At 49.8% G+C, this 21,365-nt stretch overlaps 4 protein-coding genes across 4 annotated transcripts; 1 reads left to right on the plus strand and 3 right to left on the minus strand.

Moving 5' to 3' along the window:
* Nucleotides 1–5,679: 5,679 nt before the first annotated feature.
* Nucleotides 5,680–8,316, plus strand: BKA67DRAFT_521943 (uncharacterized protein; the record flags this gene model as incomplete). The annotated part of the gene is made up of 2 exons (XM_046098330.1): nucleotides 5,680–5,963; nucleotides 6,012–8,316. The coding sequence occupies 2 exons, from the start codon at nucleotides 5,680–5,682 to the stop codon at nucleotides 8,314–8,316; spliced, it is 2,589 nt and encodes an 862-aa protein (XP_045954806.1).
* Nucleotides 8,317–8,923: 607 nt separating this feature from the next.
* BKA67DRAFT_661286 (uncharacterized protein) lies at nucleotides 8,924–12,477 on the minus strand (the record flags this gene model as incomplete). The annotated part of the gene is made up of 3 exons (XM_046107781.1): nucleotides 8,924–10,206; nucleotides 10,263–11,851; nucleotides 11,912–12,477. The coding sequence occupies 3 exons, from the start codon at nucleotides 12,475–12,477 to the stop codon at nucleotides 8,924–8,926; spliced, it is 3,438 nt and encodes a 1,145-aa protein (XP_045954807.1).
* Nucleotides 12,478–18,016: 5,539 nt separating this feature from the next.
* BKA67DRAFT_359903 (uncharacterized protein) lies at nucleotides 18,017–20,471 on the minus strand. Its single transcript, XM_046096412.1, has one exon. The coding sequence runs from the start codon at nucleotides 20,128–20,130 to the stop codon at nucleotides 18,307–18,309; it is 1,824 nt and encodes a 607-aa protein (XP_045954808.1). The 5' UTR covers nucleotides 20,131–20,471; the 3' UTR covers nucleotides 18,017–18,306.
* Nucleotides 19,784–21,094, minus strand: BKA67DRAFT_359906 (DNA mismatch repair protein MutL). Its single transcript, XM_046096413.1, has one exon. The coding sequence runs from the start codon at nucleotides 20,998–21,000 to the stop codon at nucleotides 20,227–20,229; it is 774 nt and encodes a 257-aa protein (XP_045954809.1). The 5' UTR covers nucleotides 21,001–21,094; the 3' UTR covers nucleotides 19,784–20,226.
* Between the last annotated feature and the right edge of the window lie 271 nt (nucleotides 21,095–21,365).

Raw genomic sequence — 21,365 nt, forward strand, 5'->3', positions numbered from 1 at the left:
CTGACCCAGATTTGTTATCAAAAGTAAGACTCAAGGCTCACCAAGAAAAAAACCAAAATCCTACCCAGAGGGCAATTGATTGCGACGAGTGAAGCCTCGTGCAGGGTCATTAGCGCGACCTCCGTTCTTGATTACCACTCCCACGATGAATCATATCAACCCCACCCGGGGTAGACATGACCGTATACACAGCCACGATGTTCGGAATGACAATGTAGGGTAATACTTCCGAGCTGCAAGCCTCCAGACCGGTAGTCATTCGAGTTGGCTAGTTCGGGTTGCACCCGCATTGGCGGGTTGTGCTAACAAGCTTTATCCAGGACTACTACCCCTGTCCTCGCCCAGTCATAAACATACTAGGTTAAGTTACAACTGCAAAGTGTCTGGCAATGTTTGGAGGGCTGGTTACGTGCGCAGTCACGACGCACCCGTAAGACAGTGTCAAAGGTGCCCTGCATTTCGTCAGAACGATATCCGGTACGTTCTCTATCCAATGTACCCAAGTTTCCTCCAAAAACGCGAAGGTGAGAGGAAACTTTTACTCCGAACAACGTGTTAGTCCTTGTGCTTCACAGTTTCGAGGTGGACCGTCGGAGTTCGGGGCTCGATTTTCTGTACTAAAGCCACCCGTGGACCACTTCGAGCTCATCGTGATCATAATTGAGGTAATGGAAACCTCAAAGTGACCGTCTTCAGCAAATTTTCTTCCACTTTGTTCACGTAGTGCAGTACAAGACCACTTGCAGCCGAGAGCAAAAAAAAACTTTTCATCGTGCGAAGAAACGAACTGAGGCGACGGTAAGCGGCATTATACGATGAAAACTCTTCAGCATGGAACCAAGCAGTCGTCTTTGTCAAAACCGCCACAAGCCATGATGTTGGTCGTTCGACCTTTTTTTAAATCACGAGAACACGTGATTCGACTATTTCGCTACACCTCGGGGAATATTTGCTAATCCGTCTTGATTTTGTACGTACCTCCCGGACCTGTGAGGAGAAAAGGGGGGGGGAAAAAGGAAGAAAAACACATGTTGTCTTGCTACCGAAAAATGTCTTTTTTTATCCACATACCGACAGAAGCCTTGATGAGTTCGCGCAAAGGGGCTCCATTCCGCAATCCTTACTCTCGAACCATGACTATCCGGTTGAACCTAGCGTTTAACAAAGACATGGGATTGACGACCTTTCAAAACGGCCTTCTGGGCTGTCCTGAGTGTTGTGCGATTTCAAGCTGGGAACTTTGGTAGGATGCACTGCTAGTATATGCCAAGACGAAATTCACTATTCTCTTGCCGGTATAGTTCTTGCGGTTCGACCCAGAGATGAACTTGGTGATGCTGTTATCTTGATACTGCTTGCTGGAATTATCGTGTCTTCCTTTTTCTGCAAGCTCGAGAACGGAATGGACAATAGTAATTTAAAAGCAGGAACGTTTTAGGTGAGTCCAACTGCTAACAATGTACCGCTTATAGTCTGCCTGTACAAATCACTCAAAGCCAATTTTGGCCATTCTTTTAAATGGCATGTGTGATAGCGTTATGTCAGCCAAAAGTCCTGTTCTTCTCTTGAAGGACTGCTGACGGCTTCAAGCATTGCTCTCAGCCTGGCCTCGCATGCAGCTAATGCGTCAGTGGAAACGATGGTATGGAGATGATGAGGGCTGATCTTGCTACGCCGAAGTCGCACACATTCTTGCATTAAACAAATACAGTTATACAAAAAATTGGTTTCCTCTTTTTGCAAGCTAACCACTGACAATCTCGTCCTCTTGGCATCTAAGCCTTTCCAACAAACTGTACCATATGTCCGACGGACACAAATATGTGTGAGCCACTACTGTACTGCGTCTGCTTGCAGGAATGTGTTTGCCTCCAAGCCGATCCAGAGAATTTCTGTGAAGCAAACAAGCTCATCGTCGTGGTGTCTGACTGTACCTTCATGTACAAGGATACACGATACTCGGACATGGTGGGGGAGGAAGGCCACTCCATACACGAGATGGGAGACGCACATGTTTATAAGGGGCTCGGGGTGTCCAACGTGGGACGAGGACAAGGTGCAAAATAAAAATAGTGTTCTTTCTCCTTGTAGTAGAGCGCAAACTTGGAGTCATTTCTGGCTTCTGGTTTTCGGTCCTAGTCTAGAGTAATCCAGAGCAACAAAGCAGTTCATATGCGATCCGTCGAATCCCATCCAACCTACGATGTTTTGGTGCTTCGAGGGCATCACCTAACGGCGCGGGACGACCTAGGAGCATAACGCCTCCAATGCTTCGCACATTATGTGGCCGACTAACCGAGAAAACAAATCTATACCAAGATGAAATAGTTGTCTTCCTCTGGGACGAATTCGTGGTGATGGTGACAACACATAGTATTGTCCGCGCTTTTGCACCGATCGGATGGTCGAAGATGGCCCGTTGTATTGCGCGAGAATGGAATGCAGATTTGCGCGCTTTTTATTTACACACGCTCTCCACCTTTTGTTCGCACCGTTTGGTGTATGTATCTGAATCTGGACTGGATAAGCGTGCTGGCTTCCGACGGACAGGATGGTCGCCATCTGGCGTGATATCCGTCCAAGTTGCCAAGTTCCACCGTGGCTGTGGATATCAAACCATGCCGGCGTACTGGCAGAAAGGCATCCTCCATTATACCATGTTCTAAGGATCGACGGATGTTGCTATGTTTGAGGATTTTATTGCGCAGTTATTACCCTATTGCGGCCGATGGGCCTGAGCCGAAGTCAGTCCTTATTATGGATAATGCTTCCTTTCATCGATCCGAAACCATCGATCGATTATGTTGCGAGGCTGGAGTTAAGCTGCTCTATTTACCGCCGTATTTGCCGTATTTGAATCCGATTGAATAGTTCTTCGCCGAGTTGAAGGTATTTGCAAAACGTCACTGGCAATCCCACCAAGACCTCGTGTAAGAGGACTTTGCGGCCTTCCTGGAATGGTGCGTAGACGCGGTAGGAGCAAGAGTACGAAGCGCGCACGGTCACTTCCGTCATAGTGGAATAGAAATTGAGGAGCCTTGAAGATGGGTAATAGCCCTTGGAAAACGTAGACTTCTCATAGGCTTACTTAAAGAATTTCATACATGATATTACGAGCTTTTGGCCATTTCTCAATATCGCGGACGAACCGTAATGCAATGCCCAGCTTCACACCCTCGTTCACATAGAACGTATGATCCTGTTGCACGTGGGCTAATTCCAAGTCCAATCCCTTCTCTGGGGTGATCACGCCAGTTTAATTGAATTCGTCCTGCAAGAACTTACTACAGACCTACGATTTTTGCCAAGTGACGTATTGCGAGACGACCTCATCAAGTAGCCCTGAAATATCCAGGCAACAAGGTGGTTTCCTCGGCCTCCAGGAGATCGAGATATCAGCGCCGAGCCCATAGCAGCGCTTGGAGGCGAGGAACCTGGCACGACATTGGTAGTATGGATAGGAGGCAGCTTGCTTACTGAGCTTCTGCCTTGGTGTGCCAAGCGTTGCTGTTCCTCAGCGCACAGCTGCTTTCGTATCGCAAAAGGCACGTCGGCATTTGGTTCACGGCGATTGACGTCCATCGCATAGCGGACCATTTCTTTGAGAGGATCCGTTCTCAATCTATAACGCTCCCCTGTAGCTTCATTGAGCCATCAATGAGGTCCGAGCTCGCAAGGCGGCCCAGGGCATCGCATCAGGTTATACACGTAGCGCCAGATGGACGGTTCACCTGTCGAGGCCTCCTCGGCGCCAAGCGAAAGCGCTTGTTCCGACAGCGTGCGATCCGTCGCTGAATCAGTTCTTCCATCGGTGCGTCGTCGTCTACATGGTTGGTCGGACGATTCTGACAGCCGAGCCATCTCCACGTAATTGAAGACAAAATTCACGCGTAGTTTCCTGCCATATCGAAGCAAGTAACTCCAACTTTGGCGCTGCTTCTGAATCACTGTCCAGTTAATCTCTGATGCTTCAAACTGCGTTGTGAAGTCGCGTTGGCTGCGGCCCGTGACAGATATGACTACACCAATGTCTTGTATTCGGTAAGACTTCTTGGAGGGAATTTTCGGTTGGCCAGCTTTGCAAGCTTATATAGCAGGGTAATCTCCCAAAAAATCACGCGGTGTCAGAACGACATTCTCTTCTGTATCCTTGGCTCGAACGCGATCGTTTACCTTCAAGCTCCATTCAACAGGGTAACAAGTATAACAGGGAGGTAGCTTATCGTATGTCTCGTTTCCATCCTAGTCTTCCCACAACACGAACGGTAACTGGCTTTGTGTCGTCTGGGGAAGATGGGATTCGTTTGTTGCGCAAGTCGCAGGCGTCTCGGGGATGGACTCTGGGTCTCGTTCGATACTAAGGATGATTAGCTGGTGGGCCTATGCGTTGTGTGGGCTTAAAGACGAGTTTTGATACAGTAATAACTGTGATCCATTGTCAATTGCACTGCTTCAGATGGCCTCGCTACATGGATTTTCTGGATGAAGAGATTAAGCGAAACCTCTGAAACAAGCAAGCGAACCAAGGTTCAGGCAAATCGCGTGGCTGCGTACCCTCTATACTACGAGGCTGGCGGCTATTCAGTCTTGTGGACCAGGGCCCCTAGCTGGATCACACAACTATAGAAACGCTTAGAACCATGGCCTGTGCAGCTGCAGTAGAGCCGTACTATGTGCCGATAAGTTTGAGCTTCCTCTTCTCCACGTCAACCGAACGACCCCGCATCCAGCAAGATCCATAGCACCAGCTACATACTGTATACCTCGACCAACAATAGCGTGTCCGGAACGTATGGCAACGCTATCCATCGTACTGTACAGCAATCTAGATGGTGTCCTGATTGGATGCGATTGAGAGGGTGTTGTTGTAGATGTCGCACACCTGCATAGCCTCAGGCTCGCAGGCAGAAGCGAGGCTGTGCTGCGAAGGTAGCAGGGTGGCCGCTCACAACTATTCAACTGAACTCCGTGATGCTCCATTTAACTGCTTCTCAATCATAGAGCTTCGCAAACCCTCCAAGAATCAGAATGTACCTCTTGACGTTCCAAAGTGACGGTGGGTTGACCTTGACCAAAGACCTCCTGGACGATATCCCGCCATATGCTATCCTCTCGCATACTTGGGGTAAGGACGAAGAAGAGGTTACTTTCCAGGACATCTCCCACGGCCAAGGTACCGACAAATTGGGTTATCGCAAGATCGAGTTCTGCGGAAAGCAAGCGGTGGCCGACGGCTATACGCATTTCTGGGTCGACAGCTGTTGTATTGACAAGTCCAACAATGCGGAACTGTCCGAAGCGCTCAACTCCATGTTTCGTTGGTATCAGAATGCCGAGAGATGTTATGTACATTTAGCCGACGTGTTGAAAGAAAAGGATGATGATGGCAATACGGCACGGTCGGCGTGGAAAAGAGCATTTGAGAAGAGCCGATGGTTTACTCGGGGTTGGACTTTGCAGGAGCTTATTGCTCCCTCTGTTGTAGAGTTCTACTCCGCCGAATGGCAACGGCTTGGTGACAAAGAATCCTTGGTACAACAGCTGTACGAAATCACGGGAGTCCCGATCAGAGCTTTACAAGGCAGTCCATTGTTGGAATTTCCAGTCGACGAACTGATGTCGTGGTCTGTAGGACGTCAGACGAAACGTGGGGAAGATATGGCGTACTGCTTATTGGGGATGTTAAATGTTTATCTATCACCAATCTATGGGGAAGGGAAGCAACATGCGCTTGTGCGCCTAGGGGAAGAAGTGGCCAAGCGGCGGAGTCGTGATCGTGGTGGTAAGGTGGGGGGTGCCAGCACTGGTTCTAGTCAGACTGAAAGAGCACCGCATCCATCTGCCTTACTTCCTTACGGACGCGATTCAGATTTTGTTGAAAGGGGAGAGGTTCTCAATGGGATACACAGAAAATGTGTTAAGCCGGGCTCTCGAACAGCACTAGTCGGCTTAGGTGGTATCGGGTACGTAACAACGAGTGCGACACATGCAGATTGCTAACTTTTAAGAAGAAAATCGCAGCTAGCCATCGAATATGCATACCAAACGCGCGATCAGTCTGCCGATACGTGGGTATTCTGGGTGCATGCGAGCAACGCAGCCCGGTTCGAACAGAGTTTTCGCGATATTGCCAACTATATCCAAGTTCCCGGGCGGCAGGGCAGTACCAACATATTCCAGCTCGTGCACGATTGGTTGCGCGATGAACGCAGAAAATGGGTACTGATCCTGGATAACGTGGATGACGCTGACTTCCTTTTTGATCGTCGCGGCAGTCAGGTATGGCAAACTATCGGCGCCAATAGCAGTAAAGAACAACCATTAGCGTCCTATCTTCCACAATGTCCAAATGGATCGATGCTTTTCACCGCTAGGAACAAGGACGAGGCGCGGAAACTGGTCGAAGACCGTGATATAATTGTTATTAAACCGATGACGATGGACGAAGCAATAGCCCTGCTTCAGAAGAAGTTAGCGGCCCATCACAACGATGAGAACTTCGGCGATCTGGCGGCTGCGTTAGAATGTATACCGCTTGCCATTGTGCAAGCAGCGGCCTATATTACTCAGCGAGCCCCGTTTTGTTCCGTACAACAATATTTGGATCGGTTTCGAGAGAATGACCGAAAGAAAGAGAGTCTTCTGAACCGGGAAGGCGGCCAACTACGTCGCGATCGAGAGGCGAAGAACTCCATAATTGTTACGTGGCAGATCTCATTTGAGCACGTCCGACAGGTCAGGAACTCTGCCGCTGACTTATTATCATTCATGAGCTTTTTTGACGGACAAGGTATTCCTACCGTTCTCGTTCGGAACCGAAACGAGAGCACAATCACCCAGTCCAAATACGCCAAAAGGAATGACGAAAATCGGGATGGAGCGGATCATATAAGTGATCATGATGATAGGGAGGAAGAAAGCGTCTCGGAATCTGAACCAGACGATTCATTCGAGGGCGATGTCATCGCTCTACGAAACTACTCGTTCATTTCGGTTAGTAACGACGGAAAGACGCTTACTATTCACGCACTAGTTCAACTGGCAACACGAAAATGGCTTGCAGAAAACAATCAACTGGACCAATGGGAAGGTCAGTTTCTTCAGAATCTGAACGCTGAACTTCCCAATGGCGAATATGAGAACTGGGAAAGATGTCAGTTATTCTTCCCGCACGTAATACTAACGGCAACGCGGAAGCCGAAGAACCGGGGACTGTGGCATGATTGGGCATTGGTGCTATATAAGGGTGCGTGGTACGCGTGGAAAATGCGAAATGGCATTCAAACAGAAACATTAGCACTTCTGTCGATGAAGGCCAGGAACAAGGTGTTAGGTGAAGATCATGACGATACGTTATGCAGTATGGTTTTTGTAGGGAGAGGCCACGCGCTTCAAGGTCAGTGGTCAGCAGCAGAAGAGCTAGAGATGCAAGTGATGGAGACTCGCAGGAAGAAGCTGGGCGAGGACCATCCACACACGTTAACCAGCATGGCCAACCTAGCGTCGACGTACCGGAATCAAGGCCGGTGGTCAGCAGCAGAAGAGCTGTTTATACAAGTGATAGAGACTAGCAGGAAGAAGCTGGGCGAGGACCATCCACAAACGTTGACCAGCATGGCCAACCTAGCGTCGACGTACTGGTATCAAGGCCGGTGGTCAGCAGCAGAAGAGCTGTTTATGCAAGTGATAGAGACTAGCAGGAAGAAGCTGGGCGAGGACCATCCAGACACGTTGACCAGCATAGCTAACCTAGCGTCGACGTACCGGAATCAAGGCCGGTGGTCAGCAGCAGAAGAGCTGTTTATGCAAGTGATAGAGACGAGCAGGAAGAAGCTGGGCGAGGACCATCCAGACACGTTGACCAGCATGGCCAACCTAGCGTCTACGTACCGGAATCAAGGCCGGTGGTCAGCAGCAGAAGAGCTGGAGGTGCAAGTGATGGAGACTAGCAGGAAGAAGCTGGGCGAGGACCATCCAGACACGTTAACCAGCATGGCCAACCTAGCGTCGACGTACCGGAATCACGGCCGGTGGTCAGCAGCAGAAGAGCTGGATATGCAAGTGATGGAGACGAGCAGGAAGAAGCTGGGCGAGGACCATCCAGACACGTTGAACAGCATGGCTAACCTTGCCTTCACCTGGAAATCATTAGGAAAAGACATAGAGGCTATCAATTTAATGCAAGAATGTGTACGGCTTCAGCGGAGCAAGATTGGCACTCATCATCCCGATACCATCAGTTCCGCTGATGCATTAGCTTCATGGGCGGCCGAGGGTGTAGGCAGTGGCTTGGAGCCGTCAGCTGTCGGTGAATAAGAAAACAGGACGTTTGGCTGATATAATACTGCCTTTTATGCATTTAAAAGAGTGGCAAAATTGACTTTCGGTGAACAGTAACATGAAGAGTATCAGCGGTACATGGTCAGCACTTGAACTCACCCAAAACGTCCATGCTTTCAAAATCGAAAGAGTGTAAAAAGAGGACGCTGGATTCGCTAGCGACTGTATATTCGATGTTTATGTTTTCTTTTGATTATTATAGTGTTTGTCTGCCTCGAGTTGAGATACGCTTGGACGATAGATCCTTTCAGCGGTACCAGGCCTGTATTCCTGGAGATCCCAATGCTATTATCCCAAACATACAAGATCCTTCCACGTCCTAAAACTAGCTTGCTTTGTGCGCTTGTGAGATATGCGCTCAATCCAATTTTTGTTTTTTTGAACGCCGCCGCTAAAATTCCAGATGATTATTATAAGACAACAAAGACAAAACAAACCCCCCTCGAGTAGTGTGTAGTCAGACTCCCAGACGCTGGCACGTATTTCCACCGTGCCATTAGTCACACGCTTGAGTCTGGGCAATTCTATAGATCGTGTACAATAGACAGACAAAGAAATTCGTCAGAATCGTGTAAAAATGCGCTCATACTGCTCGTGTCGATAGTCCAGATACTGAAGACATGGGGCTGACCTGCCGCGAATTCCCAACCACCTCTGCTGTACTACCAAGAAGATCGAGGTCCTGCGTTGAGGACGGGTCTACTTGACTGGGGTTACGTCGATGGACGTAACCAATGCTCGTGGGCCGCTCGTCACCACTATCAGCACTCATACCAGCGGATGACGGTTCGCCCATAGAGGAGCCAGATAGGCGTTTCTGCGAGTTGGTACGGTCAAATGGTAGTCTTGTGGATGTGGTAGCGGCGTCCGGGTGTAGACTCCTGGTTACTTCCAATGGCGGCTGTAATGCATTGAGGGACGTCTCAACTATCCGCTCCTGGCTTTGGTTACGTTTGGAGCTCTTCCTCGGCACATCCGGGATATCTCCAAGCTCAAGCTCAACTTCCTTCACCTTCCTTCGTGATGATTGCCTAGTCGTCCTCGTGGAGTGGATCCTGCTGGGGAATCTGAAACTTTCACCAGCGTCGAGGTCTGGCAGCAACGGCGGATTGGCTGAAACTTTAGCCACTTCTGGGGACGACGGCGCGGACGAAGAAGACGACGTCCCAGCTTCTGCTGCGTCTTGCTTCACACTGTCACGAGTCGGCCGCTTCTCCAACTTAATTTTCGGCATGTCTTCGTCGTCGCTCTCGATAGGCCCGCTTCGTATTACGCCCATGGCCACCGGTATACCTTCCGGTGGTGCTTCTTCCTCGAGATCGCCACCGCGAGCCTTCATCGCTGGTGGCATCCTCGCGCTCCTAACGACTTCAAAACCCTTGCCCTTTTCCTTCGTCTTTCCACCAAACAGTCCCCTTAACCAGCCAGTTGCGGTGGCCACAGGGCTCGTTGGATCTGCAGGACCTGTACCCAATCGTCGATTTGGCGCATCAGAGTTGAGAGCAGGTCCGCGAACACCGTAGTAAAAGTCCACTTCTCTTGTAGAATAGTCTGCCCGGGGAGCAAAAACAGGCATATACGATGCCGGTGCGGGTGCCAGTACCCCTGGAGCTGCTGAGACGGGCCTCTTGCCGGACCTGTCGAAGTCTGCGGCGTCCATAAATGTACCATTGCTCTGACTGAGTCGCCTGTCAGCCAAGTCGATACTGCCTATAGACCCACGTCCGAGACCGGGAGGTGAAGACCCTAAATCATCATCGGTAAGTCTTCGCGCACGTGGTGGACGGTAGTAGGGGTCAGCAGCAGGTTGGGGACGGGTAGCATGGCCCGGCGAAGCTACCAAGGAGAAGGTACTGGCTTCAGCCCCTGGCGTCGTTGGTGTAAACACGCTGCCCCCATCGGGCCCGATAAGCCATCGACACTTCGATTGTCCAATGCGCTTGAGCCTCGGTGTCCAGGCTGGTTCAGCAGAATGCCCATGCTGCCAGCAGATTCACTGCGAACACGGCCGTACCCTCTCTTTTGACTATTGTATGCGTCAAGCATACCCGCCGTACTGAGTTGGCTTTGACGTGATGTGGCGCCGCGTCTGGATACGCGCCGTTGTAGTTGCCGCGCTCCAAAAATCTTCGACAAGCCGCCTCTCTTTTGGCCGCGAACATCGTCGCCGCCAGCTCCAAGCATTCGCGCTATGACTTCGATGATGGTCATGAGGGAGTTGAGGAAGAACCCGAAAACAAGTACACCACCGTGGAGAAGGAGGATGACGTACCCAACCCAGTCCTTGGTGTCCCCAGTGAGACCCATCGACGAAACAAAGGCAACCATTGGCAGGACGGTCAAGAACCTAAAGAGCGAGAAGCCGGTGTGATATGCGTTCATGTTTGTCGATGAATTGAAAGGACGGAACGCGTGAATGGTCAGCATTTGAATAATCTCACAGACCGCCAATATCACGATCTGTGCGACACCAGAATCCTGAACGGCGCCAATCGCAATGCCCCGCATGAAAGTGAGTATAATGGGGATGAGAGCGAACGGGGCTGCTTCGTCCGAATAGGTGTTGTAAAGCGGGCCGTAGAGCAACACTGTTGACAGGTCGTCGAACAGATGAGCTCGTGGTTTTGTTGAAACAATAAGATACATCAAGTAGGATGCGAAGCCGATGATCAGAGCGATCGTGATAACAGCCAAGGCCACCAAGAATACCTGTGACTGTTCGGCCACGACCAGTTGGTAGGTCGACAAGGCGACGATAGGTAGCAAAAAATAGTTGAAGACAAGGCGTACCACGATGCCCACGGAGAATGGCATGTTCTTAGCTCGCAGATCTTCTTCCGAAGTATGGCGGACATATCTCCAAACCCAGCGTCCAAAAAATCCGAGCTGTACAGCAATTAGCGATGCAGCTATGATGACTAGAAGCCATATCATCATTCCGGCCCAGATATCCTCAACCTGAGACATGCCCACGAGCTGCGACAGGCTTTGAAGCCCAGTCGTCGCATTGACATTATAAACGCCATCGATGAGGTTCTCCCACGGATCAGCGTGCGCAACAAAACTCTCATTGAACATGAGTGCCGACCACGCACCATTGCTTACGGCGGGCTGGTAAAAGCCAGGATAATTCAGAGAGAGGCCGCCAGTCAGAGCGATAAACTGGATGTACTGAAGGCAGTCGCCAAACCCCGGCGTGACCAATCGGAGAAGGTCGAGGTCACGGCCATAATTTGTAGTCCAGTGGAAAACATCTGCTGTTCCCCAAGGACTAAATATGGCAGAGAAGATAGTCGCAAATCCAACCAAGAGCAGCACAATGAGCGGCAAAAACCTCAGAAACCATGCAATACCGCCCAGGCTGGGCGTGACAACTGCTGACATGCAACCGATCGTGTTGCCCTTGTCGTAATAAATGAAAAAAGTCGGCGCAAACGACGCAAAAGCATAGGTAGATTCGAAATTGTGAGATACGTTGAAGTAGGGGAGGCCGTAAGGCAGGAGAGGATCACTGGCCGCAGACCACGTTAACAAGGACGCTTCAGTACTCAGTAGGCTCGGCTAGACTTACGCAAGTTCCTCAAAGACGGGAGACAGTGGACATGACCCATTGTTGATACTGTCGCAAAAGTTGAGATCTGACGAATAAGGGGTATAGCTGGCGACCTGGATTTTGCTATGCAGGGTGGTGAAATTCGATCCTTGCGGTTGGTTCAAGATTTGTCCGCCATGTGCCAAAGTCGAATTCGGGTTGTCCCATTCCGTACTGTTCCATGCTGGGATGTCCACTTGTCCTAACCTTCCAGTGACGTTGCCCCATATGGTCACAATGAGTTGGTGCTGCGGATCGCTGAGATTGAATTTCGCGTCGACCCATTTTGGGATCCATTGTATCTGCGTCGAGTTGGGATCGTCTTTGTGGGCTTGTGAGTCCCAGCGATAGTCATCTGGCAAGCAGTTTTCGAATGGGATCAGGACCGCCGATACTGCCCGAAGCCACAGCAACGAAGATAGGAGGTATATCGACGCTGAGGGCTGCCGAGTTCGCCATGCCGTTCTTGACATATGTTGTGACTTGGACCCATGGCCATGTGCCCGTCTCCTTATCCCTCCAACTGTTCGTGGCCGCCGAGTCATCTTCGATTCACGTCCATTTCTACCGCGGGACGGTTCGGCTGATTTATAATGTGGTGATTTGTCACACTGGCCTGGGCAAGCGGACGGTCGCATCGTTGTCGTCAAATGACCGTTTTCCATCCAATTCTCTTCCAGGACGGTCGACGCGATTAGGCGAGGATGGCTTAGACCCGCATCATGACTATAAGTGGTGAACCTAGACAATCCCAAAGTCCCAGCTCGGTGTATGGACTTGACGGTTTCTGTTCGTGTGGTACAAGGTCGCGATTCGTATTCTACGTCCCAGGAGGTCCAGATTCCGTTACAGGAGGAATTATCGTACAGAAATTTGTTTGGAAAGGGGATCTGGATAGAGAATTGGGAATGGTCCGAAAGGAGTGGGCTGTGCTATGCTAGGCTCTAGCGGTACGAGGCGGGACGCTTTAGCGGCGTGCGCTGCTTTTCTTCTGGAGACCTGGGGACGGGGCCGGAACCTCGACACTCAGGAGAATTGAGCTTAGTGTCGAATTGATGCTGATGACGCGCGCGAGAGGCACAGCAGGTTGACAGGCGCTCCAAGCATACCACTCACAGAAGCAACGGCGAGAGGAGCGTAAATCGCTGACAGGTGATGAGCTACTAGCGAATGGGCAGAATTACAGAGACGTCTTCGGTCTCAACACGTAGCCAAGGTTGGAGGAAGAAAGGAAGAAGGAATGAAAGAAAGAAAGAAAAGATGAGCTGGAAAGGTTGGAGACCACTCGCGGTAAAACGAGTGTACAAGATTAGTGAGTGACGAGACCACCAAAAGAGCGCGTGGCACAGAGCGAGACCGATTGTGATGGAGGGTGAAAGCGGAGAAAGTAGCCATAGACACTACAACGTTGTCATGCTTAGCGCGAATAGCATGACAGCCAGCTGGGACGCTGATGTCAAGCGGACCAACGGGATGGATTGCTACCATGATGGAGGGGATGTCATTGCATGAAATCGCCCATGTAATCGCCCGCAGTCTTGGCCTCTGAATTGAGCCCGTACTGTAGACATTCCCAGCTTTGAAGGACAATCCGTGTCGTGCGTCGGGGTCGACTCTTCTGTTTTTGTTCCTGGGTGCCTGTCGCAATGAGGCAAAGCCTAAAGTTTGATCCAAAGCCTGCCGCTTGAAATGGTACATACATACATGGTAATCACAGTCCAAAAGCAGAGGGACGCACGAAGGTAACGGCTGTGGGCCGAAGTGTAAATGGACGTCTTGCAATAACAGGCCGCCCTATTGAGCTCGCTTGCCGGGGTTCGAATCTTTGACAGCATGCAAAGCAAAGCCCGCCTGGATCCCATTACGGCATCTTCACACCGCAGGAAATGCCTATCCTCATCAGCCCATGCTTCCAGCGTTCCGCTGAGGTCCACGACTGTGGGTTAATGGAGAGCGCTTTCATCTCCGTGCGAAGACTTCTCTCAACCGCCAAGTCCGGACCGTGCTCTTCGGAAGGTCGGGTTGCTAGTGGGCTGTATGTCTCAGTGTATCCGTGTCGTGTGCTACCCAACGCAGGTCCAAAGCTTCGACTGCTGCTCAGGGCTTCAAAAAGTATGCCTCGTCCGACCATTGTTTTCCAAGTACATTTTGTCTGTCGCACGACATCTAGAACGTCGTCAGACAAACATAATCTGTTTCAAGTCCGGTTTTCTAAAAGGCGCCCGTCCACCTAGCTTTGCCAAATGCGACAATGAGTTGCACGCCGTTCTGAACTCAAATAACTAAGATCGACGGCCGGACTTTGCGTACCTGATGATGGAGTTTCTATTTTGGAAGCAAGATGGAGCTGACATTGCTTGGCGCGTCTAAGTAGTGACCGTAGTACTATGTACTATGTATGCCTGAAAACGCGCTAGAGAATCTTCCGAAGCACTAATAATATGCAAGTTAGTTACTTTAAGCAATTGGCGATGATAGTTGGCGCTGCTGAATGGTTTGAGATCCCATCCATGGATCGTGTCAGCCACATCAACGTGGTTGAGGATACAATGGACGATTGACGATCCCACACTCACACGCGGCCTTTGCCGAAAGCTTGCTGTTCCTTTCCATTCGTTGCGCCTGAAACCACCTTAAATCTGCGCCTGCGATCGCAGCGTGTGTGCATGGCACCGAACGTGGTTAGGTCGGCCATTACTTGAACATCATCGTGTTCCTCTATACAACTGCCGATTTATCGTAAATGTAGCGCATAAACCATGTCCAATTGCGGCGGGATCAATAGAGTGCACACGTGATGTCTGGCTACCGAATTGTGTTCACGTACGTTTCCTTCCAATACAAGCAGGCCATCCAGGATCAGTGCTCGCCATCGTAATTCAACCAACGGAAAAGAATCTAACGCGTTTGTGGTTTCCTAATTCACCAAGTTTGGTTTCTTTGGTGGATGGATAGCACCCTGTGATATATGAATGCAGCCAGCGAGATTTGAACCAAATCATTCGTCACAACCAGGCGGAAGCTTTTTCGTAATGAAGTATACAAAAATCATCAGCCACAAATGTTGATAATATACGACAAGCCCATCATAGACGAGTTATATCCAATTCGTAAAGTCTGATGACGCCCCGGAAACACTACTGGATCCAACAAACATATTGTCTCCTTCTAATGCTGGTGCATCGATTGTAAGCTATAGTCCCGATTGGAGTATACTTCAATACAGTATAGGTTACAAAGGGGCACATAACGCGGCGGTGTTGTGACCGGTTTGGCTCATGAGATACTCGTTATCATGCATACATTGTTGAAAGACCACCTACTCATAAACGCATATCACTCTATGCTCTAGTCCGCTGCCGTTACCATCTAAGCACTGTCACCCGCTAGATTCCGCACTGCTCGCCACAGATCGGGGTACTATTGTTTAGTTTTTTGTTGGGGGGGGGGGGGGGGGGGGGGGGGTTGGTTTACGTGCAAGCTCTATAGGCTATGGTGAATATGTGAATCAACTTGCGCATTCATAGACCAACCTAAACTGCCCCAATTTGGTGTACCTTAATAAACAAATAGCGCAGCTTGGCCCAGCTATTCTAGCTTCATTTCGTATTTTCTTGGTTTAGGGATGCCCAAGAACTTTGGAGTGTGAAGTAGAATCGGTGCCACGGGGTAAGTCTTGTATGCTGATCCAGAACAGAAATCAGTGCCGCATTCCCCCTTATATACAGTGTCAACAACAAGGAAAACCGGGCTTCACGCAAGGGATCTGCTTAGTTTCTAAAGACGCTCAAAAATCTAGCATATCCCTTATCTTTACTTGTCCTACTTCATATCTTTGATATTGTTATCACTGACAAGTATAGGAAAGGTCTATACCTGTATATCAGAGCTGATCGAGGCTCACGATAGGGATTACTCTGCTTAACTTCTGGAGAAATTGAGACAGAATTTTGAATGGATGATTAGGAGCGCTGACGGATGTATTATTTTCCATAACAACAAGCCTCGCTATTAGCTACTTCCCACGGCGCTTTCGTACCGCTAGAGTAGTAGTTATCCCTAAACCAAACAAGACAACAGCCCAAAGACGCACGGCAAGCGGGTGGCGACCAATAGCGTTACTTAGTACGATAGGGAAGGTTATCGAAGGGGTAATGGCCCGGAGAATCACAGAAGCAGCCGAGAAAGGGGGCGTCCTTCCTAACGGCCAGATGGGCAACCGTAAGGGCCGTTCTACGGAACTCGCTATACGTATCGTCGAAGACGTAGCGCATACAACTTGGCGGCGCGGAGGCATCGCCTCGCTACTACAACTAGACATAAAAGGAGCGTTCGATACAGTCAATCATACCAGGTTAATCGCGATCCTAGCCCAGAAGGGATTTCCGGAATGGGTCCGGGCATGGGTTACGAGCTACGTAGAGGATAGGACGGCTAGGCTACGCTTCGACGGCGAAGAGTCCACGCCCTTCTCACTAAACGCGGGCGTCCCCCAAGGCTCCCCACTATCACCTATATTATTCCTACTCTATATCTCTACCTTGTACGAAGAGCTAGCAGCAAATCACCCATCGCTAATTATAGTAGGGTTCGCCGACGACACGAACCTACTTAGCGTCGGCCACGATGCAAAGACAACCTGTACACACTTAGAAGCAGCGTGGACGACGTGTAAGGCATGGGCAACCAGGCACGGCATGGACTTCGCGCCAGAAAAGTGCGAGCTTATACACTTTACAAGAGCTAGAGACCCGTTAACGTTAGGAGTTCGCCTCGGAAACGCAGCTATAACGCCGGTTGTGTCAGCGCGGTTCCTTGGCGTCTGGTTCGATAGGAAACTGAATTGGCACGCCCATATAGAGAGAGTAAAATCGAAGTTCGCTACACAAAAGCTAGCCCTTACGAAACTCGTACGAATGGCGTGGGGAATAGACTTCCTACGAGCAAGGCTACTATATACGGTAGTGATACGAACAGCCCTTGCATACGGAGCGGCTACGTGGCACACTATCAGCGAGAGACCCGTAGGCCCGGTCAAAGCATTAGCGAGCTCCCAAAACGAGTGCCTACGCGCTATTTGCGGCGCATATAAGGCTACACCAACGCGGATACTTGAAGCTGAATCAGCGATCCCGCCGCTAGACATTTATTTAAGCGCTCAGGCAACGAAGTTCGAACTACGGATTCGTAAGAAAAAGACCGACAAGCTATTACGTACCGCTTGCGCAAAGGCGACGCATATATTACGAGAAGCAAGGCCGGTCAGGCGAAGAAAGCCGTTACCGCTTCCCTTACGCCGAGCAGCATACCCGATCGAGAAGTACGAACGAGCACTAAGATGGGCCGAAGGACCAGATATACGACAAGCTCTCTCTAGACACTGGCAAAAGCGTAGACAAAGCGATAACGCTTCGCAAGATGATCGCCAACGCAGAGCATTAGCCGACGAAGCCCCTGGAACCGGTCTAAAACAGTACGAGAAGTTTAAGAGGAAAGAAGCCACGATAATCTTCCAAATCCAATCTGAACGGATTGGACTCGCAGCCTTCTTGTTTAGAATAGACGCGTTCGGAGCGTATACACCCCTCTGCCGCTGCGGCGAAGCCCCTGAAACAGTCGTACACGTATTCCTTTATTGCGGGCTATTAGAAGAGGCTCAAGCACGCCTAAGGAGCTTTATAGCTCCGGTAAGATTGGATACACGCCGCGACCTCGCCGCGGCTACGTTGATTCCGAAAGTGTCGAAGGTTCTAGTTCAGTGGCTATTACAAACGGGGAGACTATCCTATATCGGGGATAGCCAGTCTTTTCAGGGGTAGTTACGTTGGTTAGGTGAAAACCAACGTCGCATTATAGACACTATAACGTAGACGCTATCAGAGCGTAGAGCACACGAAGCGTACGGGTTTTGTCCAGCCCTTAAGGCAAGGTTTACCGTACGGTTTAACTCGGAGAGGTACCGAGGGACTTAGAGTCCTACGGCGTATTTAATAATAATAAAATAATAATATTTTCCATATGACTTTCCACCAAGCATTTGATAGCATGGACCAGATGCTTAGTTTATTTGGTTTTATGTCAGGCTTGACGTTCATGAATGATTTAATTGATAGTGGTAGAAAGCAGGAGCCAGATGATAGGTGTTATAGAAGCTAATTCTTTTGCAGCCATGCCTTTACCCTTGAGCCATTGTTTTCCTCTATGTCGGCCATGAGCAGCACTGTAGTTCCATGATGCCGAATAACCGTGAGATCTAACAAAACTGCACGCCATGACGCAACCACATGTTAGCGATCTGCCATTCTATTATGAACCAATGCAGCTTCGTGGCTGACCTGATCGAGTAGAGACTTGCGAGCGACCAAAATTCAAATTCAGACGTCTACCCCCTTTCCCTTGATTACCGACGTTAGATTTGACTCCACTACAATTCTTTCACCTAGACGTTCGCTCCAATTGGAGAGAAGAGCATTCAGTCGTTCTTCGATTCGACAACTTTCGCAAAGATTCATGTCGAGAGCTTCTTCAACATCACCCTCTAGAATATACTTGTCATATTTCTTAAAGCTAACCAAGGTGTCTGGAAGGCCTTGTAAGTCAATTTGTATCGGTAGTGTTATCTCACGAGTCTGGTTGTCGTTGATGACGTTTTCGAAAGGCAATAACACACTCTTCACTCTTCGAAATTTCTTTGGCCGGCCCATGCGCTCGTCAGCTGCCATGGATTTCTGTCGCCTCAGCAGATATGCCCTGGGGTCTCCTGTTGGAAGCGCCGTCATGATCGGTGTCTTATCCATGAGGAAGATTTCGGTTGATCGACTGTCCGTAGAACGCAGTTTCGAAAATGCCTTCCCGTCTCGCGAAATTTGCTGATATCGAGCTTCAGACTGAATGATTTTAGATTCCGCATTGCTGTTCATTTGAATTGAAGACCCTTCTGGAGCCAAGCTTTTTTCTATTGCGGTGTTCTCACTTCCACGGTCGCACGGTATTTGCAGATTTGCAGCATCTACGAGAGAATCCTGCCCCTCGGTGGTATCTGCTTGCTTGTGGTCGATTTGGTGTTTTGGTCGTTGCCAGGGCCCGCCAAACGAGATTGTAGTCTGTTTTAGACCTGTTGCTGATGGTTGGCTCCTGGAGGTGTTACGGTTGTGCCATGGCTCTCGGTCTTTCTGAATTGATGACGGCGGCGTCATTTGGTATACTCCACCAGGAACAGTATTCGGCATGTGACGCTCACTACCCTGATGATACGAGTAACGCATACTCGGTGGGACGTCAAGATCTCGCGGTGGTGCGCCACGGTGTCGCAGAATTTCCGGTTCAGGTGTCATAGATATGGTACGTAGCTCCCTTTGTGAAGTGAGCTGTAGATGATGAGTACCGGCGCGATTGTTGACAGCAGTATCTTGAAGGCGCGGGTTTACCGTAGATCGCAGATTCGTTGACTGGCCTGGAGAGCTCTCATGTTCCGGTGTCGACCAGACAGCCTGAGCCTTGCACTGGTTCTTCGTATCGCGCTTTTGTCTCCATTCGGGATCGAAAGCCTGCTCAGTCAAATCGGCTGACCTATCACTAATGAACGCAGGCACAACCAATGATTGTTCTTTCTCAAGATTGTGATCTTCCCGTTGAAGACCAGGTGGATTCGATTGCTTTTTAGCTAGCACCGGGGTATTTATAGCAGTCCAAGCGGATGGGAAAGGTGTAGAAGCCCTTCCATGCAGTGAGCTGGACTGCGCCGGCCGCACCTCATCCAGTAAATCCTGCTGCCCCTGATCCTCTCTCACGATATCATGTCGCTTGCACGAATTTGAGTCCATGTCAATGTCAATCTGCCTTTCAATCGTTGCCTGATCACTCTCCGAAGCAATGAGGGTTTCGTTGTGTATGTTATTGTGTGTGGTGTGACCGGTTTCATGGAGAGCAGGCAAAGGCTTCATTGAGGCCCGACTTTCCGGAGCAGCTTGCTTGCTGTTTGGACGAAGCGGCCCGTACGCATCTTCACACAATGCTGCGAAACCGCTTAAAATTGCCTGTTCACTCTCAAACAGTACGTCGTCCTTCAATGGTTCAATGTTGATATCATAGGTTCCTTCAGGGCACTTGACGTTGAGTCGAATGAAGGCATCACGCATGGCCTTTGCATCAGGCTGTGGGAGCAGCGCGTTGCTTAGAAACTTGGTGTAGACCGCCATCAACTTCTGTGTCGTTCCTCTTGTGCTAGTAACAGGTCTACCGTCGACGGAAAAATAGCGCTGTGTGGGAAGACGTATGAATTCGGCGTCCACTTTCTAAATGAACGCTTCAAACATGAACGATAATCCAGACACGTCAGGTCGGTCTTCAGCGAATGCAGGAAAGCTGGCCTTCTTTTCGAAACAACGAGCTGCCACATCTTTTCCAAGGACTTGAAGAATGGCTTCGCCAATGGAAGCGTCTCGTCGAGGTGAGTAGTTCCAGTTCATTGCGGGCTTGCTAAGAACTTTGAGTGTGAGTCTAATCGTTGGCCTCGCCAGGGCGTATGAGCGAAGCAGGCTTTTGACCCTGTCCAAGGTCTTCCCGGCTTCCTTGGCGACAAGCTGTTTTCGAATCGGGAGTCCGTAATAGATTTCAGAGACACTCACCGTAGTCCCAACCGGTGCTGAGCCTGCTTGCTGTCTCAGGACACCTCCGGAATGGGGATTTACTTGTATAGTTGCGGCTACTGGATCCGAAGAAGTCTTTGTGATGATGGTGAGCTTGCCCAATGTATTTGCACTTGCCAAGGCCTGACCTCGGAAGCCAAGACTGGTGCCAGCCACGGAACGCAGGTCGTCAAGGTCCTTGAGCTTGCTTGTGTGACCGTGTCTTCCCAAGGAGTCGTAATCATGGGTATGGATGCCTAGTCCATTATCCCTGACTTCAATCTTGTCGATAGTGTTCTGTGAAATGATGACTTCTATGGCAGTGGCACTTGCGTCGATGGCGTTATCTATTAGTTCCTTGACGAGCGAGACTGGAGTGGTGATGATAGAGGTGGAACTCAAGAGCTTTTGGGCATGGCTGGGGAGTGCAGTGATAGACATGTCGATACCCGATGACAACCTGGAAGATGGTAATTACATATCAAAACAATGGGCTTGGATGCAGGACGTGATGATGATGATTTCATAAAGAAGCGGAGAATCGAATGCCTAGGCAAATTATAATTAGATTGACAATAATTCAGTGCTTGACGAAAAGTCTTGATGTTAGCAGAGCAGAGGATATACCATGATAGGTTCTATGTGTGACACCATGAAACATGGAAAAGGTGGGAGGAGCTTGACAAGACACACACTGGTGAGGATGTTGGCCAACCACTGTAGATGTTCACATCTGCTTTTGGCAACCACGCAGCCCGCGTCGAGCTTAGAGCTTAACCTCGAGGCTTGGTGGTTGTGCCTAACCT

This window comes from Truncatella angustata (assembly GCF_020726525.1).
Source record: "Truncatella angustata strain MPI-SDFR-AT-0073 chromosome Unknown BKA67scaffold_7, whole genome shotgun sequence".
NCBI classification, from domain to species: Eukaryota; Fungi; Ascomycota; class Sordariomycetes; order Amphisphaeriales; family Sporocadaceae; genus Truncatella; species Truncatella angustata.

What these genes read in the sequence shown, in the direction of transcription:
- BKA67DRAFT_359903 (XM_046096412.1), bottom strand. Translation starts at nt 20,130, where the DNA reads ATGGCGGTCTACACCAAGTTTCTAAGCAACGCGCTGCTCCCACAGCCT.
- BKA67DRAFT_359906 (XM_046096413.1), bottom strand. Translation starts at nt 21,000, where the DNA reads ATGTCTATCACTGCACTCCCCAGCCATGCCCAAAAGCTCTTGAGTTCC.